Source organism: Stegodyphus dumicola, chromosome 3 (genome assembly GCF_044657685.1).
Source record: "Stegodyphus dumicola isolate Sdum_Otavi_A_Nest chromosome 3, ASM4465768v1".
NCBI lineage: Eukaryota > Metazoa > Arthropoda > Arachnida > Araneae > Eresidae > Stegodyphus > Stegodyphus dumicola.
In genome coordinates this window covers 59,699,374-59,714,429 of record NC_140770.1, presented here as the reverse complement: position 1 = coordinate 59,714,429, position 15,056 = coordinate 59,699,374, and the positions used below count along the sequence as shown (strand labels likewise).

The following is a 15,056-nucleotide window of genomic DNA, read 5'->3' as shown; positions in this document are numbered from 1 at the left end:
CAATTTTAATAAATATCTAGTATATACAGATTTCTTACCCAAACAGAAATGATGTTTCCCATTTTTTTTTTTTTTTTTTTTTTTTTTATATATATATATATGCATTAAACACATGGGATTGCTCTACTTGGTAGGTTCAAGGTTTGACTGAAAATATTTGATGTATCATAGCACCTTTCTAACAATGCTGTCGAATCCTGCACTGGTTTTAGTTATATACTGACACATATGATACTAGAATCACATAGGATGGTCAACACTGGTTCACCACGAGGAGGAAATACTAATATATTCTTCATGACAGAAACAAGAAAGACATTTCCGTCAATACTGGCAGAGCTGCAATTCGTAACTGCATTAAATTCAGGAACATACAACTTTAACATGCATATAATTTACAGTATATATACAGAAAAAAACATTAGACAACTTTCACAGTTTCAGTTTCTGAAGTTCTTATCCAGATAACACACGCTGTTATGCAGCAGATATAAAAATTGAACACCATTATCAGATAAAAATATCCTGAAAAATATTTCATCTTGAGGGAAAAAAAATTAATGGTTTATAATTCATTTTCATCAAAGAAGAATTTATGTCTCTCCCACAGGATCATCTGTCATCTTTATGCCATTCGCATTTGCATTTCTAAATTCTAAGAAATTTGCAGTACCTAAATTCTCTAATTCAACGAGAAAAATCCAGACTTCATTTCACATAATGAGGTTTCCTAACTGTACAGACAAATGTTTTTTCTATTTTATGCTTAAAAGACAGGAGGTTTCTGTTCTGTGTAGATAAGACATTCTGTTTCGCCCTAAACAACTTGTTACATACTTAACTCATAACATTTGTCTCTTACGTTGATATCCATATTTAAATCCCTTTTATGAAAAAGAATGTTTATGTCCCTCCCACACAAATTTCCTCTCCAATGTAAATAAGCTTGTTTAAACTATCCATTTGAGTAAACATCTTCTTACATACTTCACAAACATGAGGTTTCTCTGCTGTATGATTGCACATATGCATGTTTAAATCACTTTTTCAATTAAATGATTTTTTACATACTTAACACAAATGGTGGTTTCTCTCCTGTGTGAATAAGCATATGCACGTTCAAATTACTTGTTAAGACTTTTTTTACTTTTACACTGCTAAGGAGGACTACTGAACAGGAACAAGCCTTTGCAGTATGATGTCCACCCTGCAAACCTTGTTAAGACTACATGATTTCTTCCAAACTTCACACATATGTGTGTTTAAATTTCTTTTTAGATCAAATGATTTCTTACATACTTCACACACGAGGTTTCTCTCCTGTGTGAATAAGCATATGCCTGCTTAAATATTCTTTTATATTAAATGATTTCTTACATACTTCACACATATGAGGTTTCACTCCTGTGTGAATAAACATGTGCCTGCTTAAATTTGTTTTTATATTAAATGATTTCTTACATATTTCACACACATGAGGTTTTTCTCCTGTGTGAATAAGCATATGATTTTTTAAACTACACTTTTCATTAAACGTCTTCTTACAAATTTCACACATGTGGGGTTTCTCTCCTGTGTGAACACGCAAATGTACATTTAAAGAACATTTTAGATTAAATGATTTCTTACATACTTCACACATATGAGGTTTCTCTCCTGTATGAATAAGCATATGCGTGTTTAAATTTTGTTTTTTATTAAATGACTTCTTACATACTTCACACATATGAGGTTTCTCTCCTGTGTGAATAAGCATATGCCTGCTTAAATATTCTTTTATGTTAAATGATTTCTTACATACTTCACACATATGAGGTTTCACTCCTGTGTGAATAAGCATATGCCTGTTTAAATTTGTTTTTATATTAAATGATTTCTTACATATTTCACACACATGAGGTTTTTCTCCTGTGTAAATAAGCATATGATTTTTTAAACTACACTTTTCATTAAACGTCTTCTTACAAATTTCACACATGTGGGGTTTCTCTCCTGTGTGAACACGCAAATGTACATTTAAGGCACTTTTTCGATTAAATGACTTCTTACATACTTCACACATATGAGGTTTCTCTCCTGTATGAATAAGCACATGCATGTTTAAAGCACTTTTTTGATTAAATGATTTCTTACATACTTCACACATATAAGGTTTCTCTCCTGTGTGAATAAGCATATGATTTTTTAAACTATACTTTTCATTAAACGTCTTCTTACAAATTTCACACATGTGGGGTTTCTCTCCTGTGTGAACACGCAAATGTACATTTAAAGAACTTTTTAGATTAAATGATTTCTTACATACTTCACACATATGAGGTTTCACTCCTGTGTGAATAAGCATATGCCTGCCTAAACTTGATTTTATATTAAATGATTTCTTACATACTTTACACATATAAGTTTTCTCTCCTGTGTGAATGCGCATTTGCACATTTAAATCATTTTTTCGATTAAATGATTTCTTACATACTTCACACATATAAGGTTTCACTCCTGTGTGAACGTGCATATGCACATTTAAAGAACTTTTTTGATTAAATGACTTATTACATACTTCACACATATGAGGTTTCTCTCCTGTGTGAACACGCAAATGTACATTTAAAGAACTTTTTAGATTAAATGATTTCTTACATACTTCACACATATGAGGTTTCACTCCTGTGTGAATAAGCATATGCCTGCTTAAACTTGATTTTATATTAAATGATTTCTTACATACTTCACACATATAAGTTTTCTCTCCTGTGTGAATGCGCATGTGCACATTTAAATCATTTTTTCGATTAAATGATTTCTTACATACTTCACACATATAAGGTTTCACTCCTGTGTGAAAGTGCATGTGCACATGTAAAGCACTTTTTCGATTAAATGATTTCTTAGATGGTTTTCTTCCGGAGAGGATCCGTTGGCGGCGAAGCGTATTTACTCGCCAAGCTCGTCAACGGCTAATCGGCCATGAGTTTAGCGGTGTACAGTTACGTTACAAGATATTTAAAAAGGTTAACCGTAATACAAACCGTAAACTGAAAATCGTTAATAGCAATGAAAGGACTGGATATTATGTTCCCATAGATCCCCTAACTCCATATTCCCTCTGGCTTGCAGTATGCCATTTCCTGTTTGTAATGAAAAACAGCCTGTTAACGCATTTCCGCGAAATGCGTTGATCGTAATTGACTGTTCATTAGCTATTTTGGTGATACATACATGTCTTCTCCATTTAAAAGAGAACCAGATCACAGCAAATAATGAGTCTTTCATGGCAAAGTTATCAATTTGTTGAAAAATAACTTAGTGAAATTCATATCTTTCTTTAAATATGCTTTAAGAATATAAAATTAGAAAATATTCCTGTTTTTAACAGTGCAGTTTCTTGGGAAATTGTCAAAACACAAGAGAAACAAAAAGGCACTTTTACTACTTGTACCTTCATTACATAATTTCAAAATGCTTTCCAAAGTATGAGTGAAAATAAATTCTCATCACATAAATGAAATAAACAATGTTTTCATTGAAATATAAACTATTGCAACTGTTTGACTAGGTAAAAAATAAAGTTTGTATAGGAATAAATTATATTCTGCTCTGACTTACTTATGCATGCATAAATAAGTGTGTGCTTATGTGTGCATGTGTCATAAAATAAAAACTAACATATCCACTATTTTTATTAACAATCATGCTAACCTCAGAAACAGTAAGGGCAGAATTTAACTTTTTTGCATGTAACTCTAACAAGCATACTATGATTCATTACTTTCCAACTGATGTTCTGTGACTGAATTCTGGTAGTTTGATTTAGGTCCTAATCTAAAAAAAGACAGCTAATTGCATGGGTGTTTTCACGGTGCTTCAATATGTTACAGGAATGCAAAGCCAAAAATCCCTTATAAAGTTCTCCTCAAAGGCACACCTTCTCTTACGCAGATATTTTTTGCATGCTTTGACATAATTAAAACACACCAAACCAAACGGATACATGCCACCAGCAATTTTAAACTCAAAATATTCCTTAACTAACCCGCAAACCCTAACCTGATTTCGGTTATTGTTATTGGAGAGCTATGCTGAGTGATCAGTGAATAAGAAAAAAATTTCATCGAAAAATCATGTAGGAATAGTGTTGTATAAATTATCATGTAAGTGTGATATTGCATATATTTATTATATGATTACTTAATTTTTTTGTTATTAATTATTTTTATTTTTTTCTTATTACGTGTTCCGCCCTTAGGCACTCCACGGAAAGGGAGGGATGCCCAGAGGTCTTTTTAAGGGAAACTGGCTCGTATCCATGTTACACATGGGGAAATCACGGAAACGCGCATGCAGCCAGCCCGTTCGCCGGGACTTGAACCCAGGATCGAACTACCAGTGTTCAGTAGCTTTTACCGCTCGGCCGCTGGTGGGCTCATTAATTATTATTAATAATATATTTAGGCACAGTATTTCTTTTAAATTCATCTTCTGATTTTAAATCTATTTTGAATTTTCAAATCATAATTTTATCAAATAAGTTACTGAAAATGTAGTCACAATCTCACTCTATCAAATCCGAAAGTTGAGTTCAAGGATGGACAAACTATGGCCAGTGAACAACTACCTGTTTAAAACTTCTATATATATATATATAGTACACGTTAAAACATTATTAACACTTTGCTTTCAAATTACTTCAAAACATCTTTCAAAATATAACTTACCAGTATGGATGCACACTTTTAAAATAATTCTACTTTAATTAAACTTAGGAGATAATATAGATCTATATAGATATTCTATTCAGCAAATTATCAAAATATATTTAGGATTTTACTATGCAATACATAATGTATATTGTAAATATATATTCATTTTTGTTTTGGCTATACAATGTATACTGTATTTGTATAAATAAAACGTAAAGGAATATCACGTGATTTGCGCATAACATGAGTTCACATAGATATCTGTTATCTCACTTCATCAACATGTATACTGTGCTCATCGACTTTGTTACATCATGAACACAGATAAGTATAAAAAGATTTAGATCTCCCACTGAAAATTCCCCAGAAAGCGAGAATTACTGATAATGTAACGAAATGAAGAAAGGTAATCTTTTTTTTTTTGAATGTGGAAATTTTAACTATTTTCAAGTGGTCTGTTTAAATTTCCATTGAACATTAAACCTGTGCTTGATGTAACCATGAGGCTTGGGAATAGTATTCAATCTTGTTGATGTACCCACAGGGAATTACGAAATTTACTTAAGCCCTTAAAATCTGAATACTTGCATGTGCTGTATTACACAAAACAAAAGTAAGATGGCTTAGTGCAAGATCTGTTTTTGAGAAAGTCTGGCAACTGATTAACGAAATCGTGCCATTCTTCAATGAGAAACATTGTTCTGTAAAGTGTGAAATTTTAAAATATATAGCATCAATTAATTTAGAAAGCAATCACAAAAAATCAGAGTCATATTTGCAAATTTTCACAGGACTAGTAAGTGATTAGTCACAGGATTTAATTTATATTGATACAGCATGGTTTTCAACTTAGCATTTTTCACATTTCTTTGTCATATGAACAATTTAAATGTCAAAATGCAATAGTTATGAAGCTAGCCTGAAAAAGAAACCTGCATTTTGAGTCTGATTTTGAGTTTAAACACAGATTTTAATGCAATTCAAATGTAACTAGAAATTTTCAGCATGCCTTGCAATATAAACTATGAAGCCGTGAGACCACATTTGCAACTTGAAGTAATTTAGTTACAGTCTAACAATCACTTGAAGCAGTTGTTTCTCAGTGTTCCAAAATTACAGTTGTTCAAATCATTATATAACTACATATACATGGGAATAACAAAAAGTAGTAAAATTTATCACAGATCTGCACACGTTGGTTGACTCTTTTCTTTTTACGATATTCTTAGCATATGCTAAGAACATGATGCTGTTACAAAATGCTGGTTATCAAAATTAATCTCCAAAATAGATAACTTATTTATTTTGATAATTTCAAAATATTTTTCTATTCAACTACATAGAGATAATCAAATGAAGAAAATTCCCAAAGCCTGTGGAAACTATCCAACATTACAAAAAAAATCATAAAACAACAGTCTCCAATTCAACTTATATAAACAAAGTAATTGTTCAACTTTACACAATCCTAAACAAGTCTTTTAACTGAAGACTAACTTTATATCTCTGGTCAGTGCAAAGTTTTGTAAATGCGTATATTACAAATATTTTCAATAACACATTAAAAACACTTAAAAATAAATAGCAATGTCTCCGTAAAATAATGAAACAAACATGAATGCCAAAGTGAAGACTAGATGTCATAGTCATTTGAAATAAATTGTATTGACACACATTTCACTTTGGAAAGAAGAAAGTCCATCTCTAAAAAGATGTTTGGAAACTTATAAGAAATGATCAGCAAATTTACCTTAAAATGGACGTAAATCAATGCTGTATACATTACTGCATTTTAGAATATCCAAAATGAGAATGAAAAAAGCAATATTTTCATTGATTTTTAGGAAATAGCATATGCTGTTGACAAATTCATATGTAAACTAGGATAATTCTAGTTCCAGGATATCGCTGAAATTATTTCTCCTTAAAACAGATGTGAGAAAAAACCAGCACTTGCAGCATTCTAGACCTTTCATCAGGCCTGATGAAATTAAACGCAGCAACATCATTTTCTTTTGAATGATGCATCAGGTGTATGAGAAAGGCAGATGAAACACTTCTCAGAATGTTGTATCATAAATGAGTCGTAAATGCTTTGCTTATATTATGCCAAGCAGTAATAGCTTTAGGCGCCATGACAGTGTGATGGCCCAAGATACTGAGTACTGAAGATTCAAACTAGGGTCAAACTACCAGTATCCAGCAACTGTATTGCTGAACTGCTTGTGAACTTGAACAAAAGTATGAATATCTTGTTAGTGAAACCCATACATAACATAAGAAAAACGGCACACTTGATAAAATGTTCAAGATTAATGGTCGATTTTGTTATGAATCCCATGGTTCTGACATGTTTTAAATATACTCTTTCCACACAGATAGAAGCTGAATGATCACTGTCCTGCTTACTACAGATATAACCTTTCAATGTATAATCTGAAGGAAAGTTTAGGTTATTCGAATATGGCAAAGCATACCAGCTGTTGACCTGAAGAAGGATGCCTTTATGAACATTCTAAGGGAAACTGGCTTGTATTTGCATTACATATGAGGAAAACTAGAAAAATCAACCATGCAGCCAGCCCTTTAACCATGATATGAACATAGATCAAACTACCAGTATTCAATGGTCTTAAGCACTAGTAGGAAAAATCTAACAAAATGCTTGCAATATCATGCAATCAGAAATTCACTAAATGTTGCACAGCAGGATTACTTTTTCAAGTGTCGAGGATGAGAATACTTAATTTTGTTTTGTTTATATAGGTATTTGGTCATGGTGTTATTCATTACATATATTCTCTGTTGTTCATACAGATACTAATATTTTAGTACATTTAAAAGTGTCTTTTTCATTAAGTGCTTGTCAATATTCCCAAAATTGTGTTTCATATGTTAAGTGCTACTGTACATATAATAGATTAATGGATTCATTACAGAATAATACATTTCAAATATCCATTTTATGCAAGCAATTTTCAAAGTTATTTTTTGAATTTACTTGCTGATAGCTTAAAATATTTTATTTTGAAACAACTGCCTTTTTCACAATAAACTGGACATTGCCAAGAATCTTCAATAATATTCAAATCCTTTAGAGTAGCATTGTAAATAAAACTATAAGAACATTATACATTTTGTTATCTTTCAAAAGTCAAACTTTGATTAATTACTCAAAGCAGTGGTTTACTAACTTTGATGACCAATAAAAAATCTTAATTCTTTTTTTTTAAATCTCATCTCAGAGAACCAATAATACTTTTTTTTTATTCATTATTACTTCTTTATTTCTTTCTAATCATCTATCATATATCAACACCGGTTGATCTTTACAATATGGTAACTGGTAGTTTGGCGACATTTTGGAGATGATAAAGGTTACTACCTGGGACTTTGGTAATAATGTGAGCAGTACTCAGTTCCGATTACGCATTATTTTGCGTGAGGGAAATGAGAGATCATGGGATATGTCATGTGATATTAATGGACGAATTACGGTTCTTTAATCGGAAAAGGGGGGAAATCGGGAAAAAAATCTGGAAATTTTGTATTTAGCTTTATTCTGTGTTGTGTGAAACAGTGTTGGTTAATTTTTGGATCCCATGGCCCTAACTAAAGTGAATTCGAAATGGGTATTTAGGCATTGTGATAAAGAGAAGTTTGCTTTTTATTTAGGGGAGGAAGTATGGAGGAAAAATTTGCAGAAAAAATCTTTCAATAATTTTATTGAATGAATTAGAAAAGTGTATCCGCCACGTAATCAAGATTCTGAAGAAGATTAGGTAAGTTAGTATTTTTAATTATTTGAGGATATTATTTTCATGCATTGTTCTAAATGTAAGGTGGAAAGGAATTTGGTATTATTGGGAAAATTGTTATTAGCAATGATTTAGTTTAAAGTAATTAGGATTGTAAATTAATTTTTATTAATTTAATGTATGTGCTCATTTATATTTTAAGTAGTGTTTTTGAATTTAATTATATTTTAATGAAATGATAGTTATTTTGTGAATTTTATGTTTGTAGGAATTTGGTATACGTTTTAGTTGAAGTAAACGTGCATGGAAATAATTTAAATATTTGATACTAAGTATTTGTAATGCTTGTGGTATGAATTCGTTGGTGACGTGTATAATGTAATAGATGATTTAGAGGTAAAAGTTTTTGGATATTTTATTTATTTTATATGTGGAAATGTTCATATTTGGAAAGGGTAAATACTTTTTCGCGATCAGGTAATTTCATATATGTTCTTTTTACCGGGTTTAAATATTGAGAAAATTGTCATGTATTTTCGTGAAATTTTTCTAATTTATGAGAAAAAAGCAGTGTACATGGATACAGTGAAGAGTGTGCGCAATGCCATTTTTGTGCAATTCTGCGATGTTTTTTTAAGTAAAAATAAGTCGGCGTGTACATGGTTTATGTGTATGTGTTATTTTGAAAAATGCGTAAGGAGTATGGTATTGTGCACTTTTTCCCAATTTTGCAGTGAATATTTGTCATGATTAAGCAGTTTTGTTTGATAAAATTTCTAGCATAAGTGTAATTCGGCTAGTAGATTGTTGAAAGAAGGGTTGATCTTTACATTATGGTAACTTGGCGATTTTTTGGCGAAAATTTGGCGACCAACTCCCCTACAGCAACCCTCTATTTTTTTTTCCCCACCGCCATTTTGTCTTCACGAAGTAAAGACATGTTTCTTTTCTTCTTATCTACTGAACACTTCTTCCAACAATCTACTAGCCGAATTACACTTATGCTAGAAATTTTATCAAACAAAACTGCTTAATCATGACAAATATTCACTGCAAAATTCGGAAAAAGTGCACAATACCATACACCTTACGCGTTTTTCAAAATAACACATACACATAAACCATGTACACGCCGACTTATTTTTACTTAAAAAAACATCCCAGAATTGCACAAAAATGGCATTGCGCACACTCTTCACTATATCCATGTACACTGCTTTTTTCTCATAAATTCGAAAAATTTCACGAAAATACATGACAATTTTCTCAATCTTTAAACCCGGTAAAAAGAACATATATGAAATTACCTGATCGCGAAAAAGTATTTACCCTTTACAAATATGAACATTTCCACATATAAAATAAATAAAATATCCAAAAACTTTTACCTCTAAATCATCTATTACATTATACACGTCACCAACGAATTCATACATGAAGCATTACAAATATTTAGTATCAAATATTTAAATTATTTCCATGCACGTTTATTTCAACTTAAACGTAAACCAAATTCCTACAAGCATAAAATTCACAAAATAACTATCATTTCATTAAAATATCACTGAACCATGTACACGTCGACTTATTTTTACTTAAAAAAACATCCCAGAATTGCACAAAAATGGCATTGCGCACACTCTTCACTATATCCATGTACACTGCTTTTATCTCATAAATTCGAAAAATTTCACGAAAATACATGACAATTTTCTCAATCTTTAAACCCGGTAAAAAGAACATATATGAAATTACCTGATCGCGAAAAAGTATTTACCCTTTACAAATATGAACATTTCCACATATAAAATAAATAAAATATCCAAAAACTTTTACCTCTAAATCATCTATTACATTATACACGTCACCAACGAATTCATACATGAAGCATTACAAATATTTAGTATCAAATATTTAAATTATTTCCATGCACGTTTATTTCAACTTAAACGTAAACCAAATTCCTACAAGCATAAAATTCACAAAATAACTATCATTTCATTAAAATATCACTGAACCATGTACACGTCGACTTATTTTTACTTAAAAAAACATCCCAGAATTGCACAAAAATGGCATTGCGCACACTCTTCACTATATCCATGTACACTGCTTTTATCTCATAAATTAGAAAAATTTCACGAAAATACATGACAATTTTCTCAATATTTAAACCCGGTAAAAAGAACATATATGAAATTACCTGATCGCGAAAAAGTATTTACCCTTTCCAAATATGAACATTTCCACATATAAAATAAATAAAATATCCAAAAACTTTTACCTCTAAATCATCTATTACATTATACACGTCACCAACGAATTCATACCACAAGCATTACAAATACTTAGTATCAAATATTTAAATTATTTCCATGCACGTTTACTTCAACTAAAACGTATACCAAATTCCTACAAACATAAAATTCACAAAATAACTATCATTTCATTAAAATATAATTAAATTCAAAAACACTACTTAAAATATAAATGAGCACATACATTAAATTAATAAAAATTAATTTACAATCCTAATTACTTTAAACTAAATCATTGCTAATAACAATTTTCCCAATAATACCAAATTCCTTTCCACCTTACATTTAGAACAATGCATGAAAATAATATCCTCAAATAATTAAAAATACTAACTTACCTAATCTTCTTCAGAATCTTGATTACGTGGCGGATACACTTTTCTAATTCATTCAATAAAATTATTGAAAGATTTTTTCTGCAAATTTTTCCTCCATACTTCCTCCCCTAAATAAAAAGCAAACTTCTCTTTATCACAATGCCTAAATACCCATTTCGAATTCACTTTAGTTAGGGCCATGGGATCCAAAAATTAACCAACACTGTTTCACACAACACAGAATAAAGCTAAATACAAAATTTCCAGATTTTTTTCCCGATTTCCCCCCTTTTCCGATTAAAGAACCGTAATTCGTCCATTAATATCACATGACATATCCCATGATCTCTCATTTCCCTCACGCAAAATAATGCGTAATCGGAACTGAGTACTGCTCACATTATTACCAAAGTCCCAGGTAGTAACCTTTATCACCTCCAAAATGTCGCCAAACTACGAGTTACCATTTTGTAAAGATCAACCCTTTCTGCTGACAGTATGCTTAATATTATGCTTAGAACCCTGCTTATTAGCTATTGGTGAACTTGACAAGAAAAAAAGCAATATCACAAATGAGATGTCTGCGGTAGTAAAAGCAAGGGAAATGTTTCAGCATTAACGACGTAAATGAGACTAATGCTATTTTAGTTAATATTTGGTTCCCCTTTTCTACTGGGACAGGATTCAGAAATTTATGTATGCATACATTTCTGAATCTGATCATGATATCCGATGTATACCTAATATTTATATCTAAAGAGTTGCATCTTACTTTATGCATACAAAGTTGCACAGAATGCTGAATTAGATGCATGCTGTGTAGGTATTTTTTTACATTCAATTCATGAGCATATCATGAAAAATGTCTTATGTCTGTGCAACAAAAACTTACATGCATAAATTTAAGAAGTTACTGACTAAATATTAAAATATCTATGCTTGAAGTGCTAAATATTAAAAAAAAAAAAAGAAAGAAAGAAAGAAATTGAAGCATTTACAAAATTCCTCTCATACTTCCATTAAACACATATATTAATTAACATCAAGGGGGAAAAACATTTAAAATATAAAATTTGATATACTTATATTGAAAAACATTTTAATTTAGTATCTTCATAATTTAAGTATTTTCGGCTAATCTTTGGAATATGGTAACAGGTAGTTTGGCGACATTTTGGTAAGGCGATAAAGGTTACTAGCTAAGACTTATGCAGTGTACATGGATAAAGTCAAGAGTGCCATTTTGTGCATTTCTGGGATGTTTTTTAAGTGGAAATAGGTCGTGTACATGGATGATACCGTGTATGTGAAATTCTTAAAAACGCGGCAAGCAGTTTGCGATTCTGCACTTTCTCCCAATTGCGCACCTAATCTTCGTCATGATTAAGCATTTTTGTTCCATAAAAGTTCTAGTATAAGTGTAATTCGGCTAGCAGATTGTTGGAGAAAATATTGAGTAAAAAAAAAAACATGCCTTTACTTGGTGAAAACAAAATGGCGTCCAAAAAACAAAAACTAGCAGTTTGCTGTAGCAGTGTGGGTCGCCAAATTTTCGCCGAAAAATTGCCAAGTTACCATAATCCAAAGATTAGCACAAGTTTCTTTCAACACTGCATAAAGAACATAGAAGTTTCTGACTCTAGTGTAGAATTCGGTGCCTTCTGATTAGCAAAAAATTTTGTTCAGTTTTGGCCATGAAACCCCATTTCTGTTTACCATGATAGTTTTAACTTTGTTTTAGCTTCCTGATTTTTGTAAATGAAAATAGATTAATGTATACATGAACAAAGCTAAGGCAGTGAATAATGCCTAGTTTGTGCAATTCTCCAATATTCTTTTAAGTGAAAATAGAGCGATATGTACATGGACACCAGGTTTGTGAAATTCTTCGACTTCTTATTTTGGTTTTGCGTAGCAACTATCTTAAAATTGTGCCTTCCTAGCACCAATCTTAGCATTTAAAAGGAATCGCAAAAGAAAAAAAAAAAAAAAAAAAAAAAAAAAAAAAAAAAAACAAGGGGCACCCAATTGTTAACTTCTACCCAGTTTTTGAATATATATGTACCATATTTGAGTTTCTTACTTGCATCGAAATACCACAATACTGATTCATTTTTTCAAGTGTCTTCTTAGGTACTTTACACACATGGCACTGCTCTACTTGGTATGTCCAGGATTTGAAAGAATTTTATCTTACAAGACATCATTTCTCTTTATCAGTATAATGTCATAACCATATACTCCTTTTAGAATGTTATAGACTCGAGACATTTCATATTGCAGCTGCATAGTCATACTGAGAATATTTCCTGATAATAGATTTAATTAGATAAAAAATATGTAAAAAAAATGGAACTGTCTAGTTTCACTGCAGGTCTTTAGTATTTTAACATAATAAAGAAATCACCTAATATATTATTTCATTACAGGTAAAGACAGGCATCTCTAGCATTAATTCAAAGCTTTGATTGATAAACTCTGAAATGTCTTTAGCACAAAGACAATACAAGTTACAATACACTTATGGGATGAAGCATTTCGCCCTGCTCCAGAATTGCATCTCAGAAGTATGTCAAATTGGTAACAATCATAATATCACCATAGTGCAATTTGCTAGGTAACAGATGTAACACTGAATATGAGTGATTCGAAAATCTGTGAAAAGTGATATCCAGGATCAAAAATTCAAATTTCCAAAAAGGTGGAAGAAACACAAAACACATCATGGCAGATACTGAACAAAACAACAATCCCACCTTTTTCAGTCAAGGTCGGAATAAGTAGTTTTTAAGGAGTCTTTAAGGTAGGATATATAAGCAAATATAGCTTCAAGTCAGCATTAGTTAAAAATGCAATTGAGATAAAACTTGCATAAACGTAGTTTTTTGCTTTTTTAAAAAAATAATTAGATTATTATTTATTTATATCAAATGACAATTCAAAAACTTGTCCACAGCATCAGCAGCACCCAGTATACATTTAAATCTAAAACTCTGCCACTAAATGGCTCTTTTATTACCAAGAATTTTCCCATCAATTAATACTGACAACTGTTGTGTTTCAAACTGACTTCATCATAACAAAAAAAGATTTCTTCGCTGTGTGCACAAATCTTTACTACATTGATAAATAAAATGTTCATACTAATTTAACATCTCCTCAAAAGACAGAAGGCTTTTCTTGTGATTAGATCAACGCATATATTTTCGAATTATTCTGCTGTCCAAATGAATACTTCTATGCACGACAGATTTCCCTCTTCTGTCGATATGCATATCTTAATAATCCTTTATTAAAAATGAATTTATCCATACTTTATACACAAGTCTTCTCTCCTGAGTGAATACGTATATGAGTGTTTAAACTACTCTTCTGATTAAATGACTTCACACACATGAGGTTTCTCTCCTATGTGACTAAGCATATGCTTCTTTAAATCACCATTTTGTTTAAATGACTTCGTGCATACTTCACACACATTAGGTTTTTCAGTTGTGTGAATATGTGCATGAGTGTTTAAATTACTCTTCAGACTAAAGGACTTTTTACATACTTCACACACATGAGGTTTCTCTCCCGTGTGACTAAGCATATGCCTGTTTATGTTACTCTTTTGTTTAAATGATTTCTTACATACCTCACACACATGAGGTTTCTCTCCCGTGTGACTAAGCATATGCCTGTTTATGTTACTCTTTTGTTTAAATGATTTCTTACATACCTCACACACATGAGGTTTCTTTCCTGTGTGAATAAGTATATGGTTGCTTAGATGAGACTTCTGACTAAAGGACTTCTTACATACTTCACATACATGAGGTTTCTCTCCTGTGTGAATAAGCATATGGGTGTTTAAAGTAGACTTCTGACTAAAGGACTTCTTACATACTTCACATACATGAGGTTTCTCTCCTGTGTGACTAAGATATGGCTGCTTAGATAAGACTTCTGACTAAAGGACTTCAT

General features: G+C 31.2%; 1 protein-coding gene across 1 annotated transcript; it reads right to left on the bottom strand.

The window, feature by feature from the left end:
* Positions 1 to 1,029: 1,029 nt before the first annotated feature.
* Positions 1,030 to 14,842, bottom strand: LOC146998010 (uncharacterized). The gene is made up of 2 exons (XM_085812427.1): positions 14,476 to 14,842; positions 1,030 to 2,356 (listed from the first exon to the last, which is right to left on the bottom strand). The coding sequence occupies exons 1-2, from the start codon at positions 14,764 to 14,766 to the stop codon at positions 1,301 to 1,303; spliced, it is 1,347 nt and encodes a 448-aa protein (XP_085668553.1). The 5' UTR covers positions 14,767 to 14,842; the 3' UTR covers positions 1,030 to 1,300.
* Positions 14,843 to 15,056: the final 214 nt, after the last annotated feature.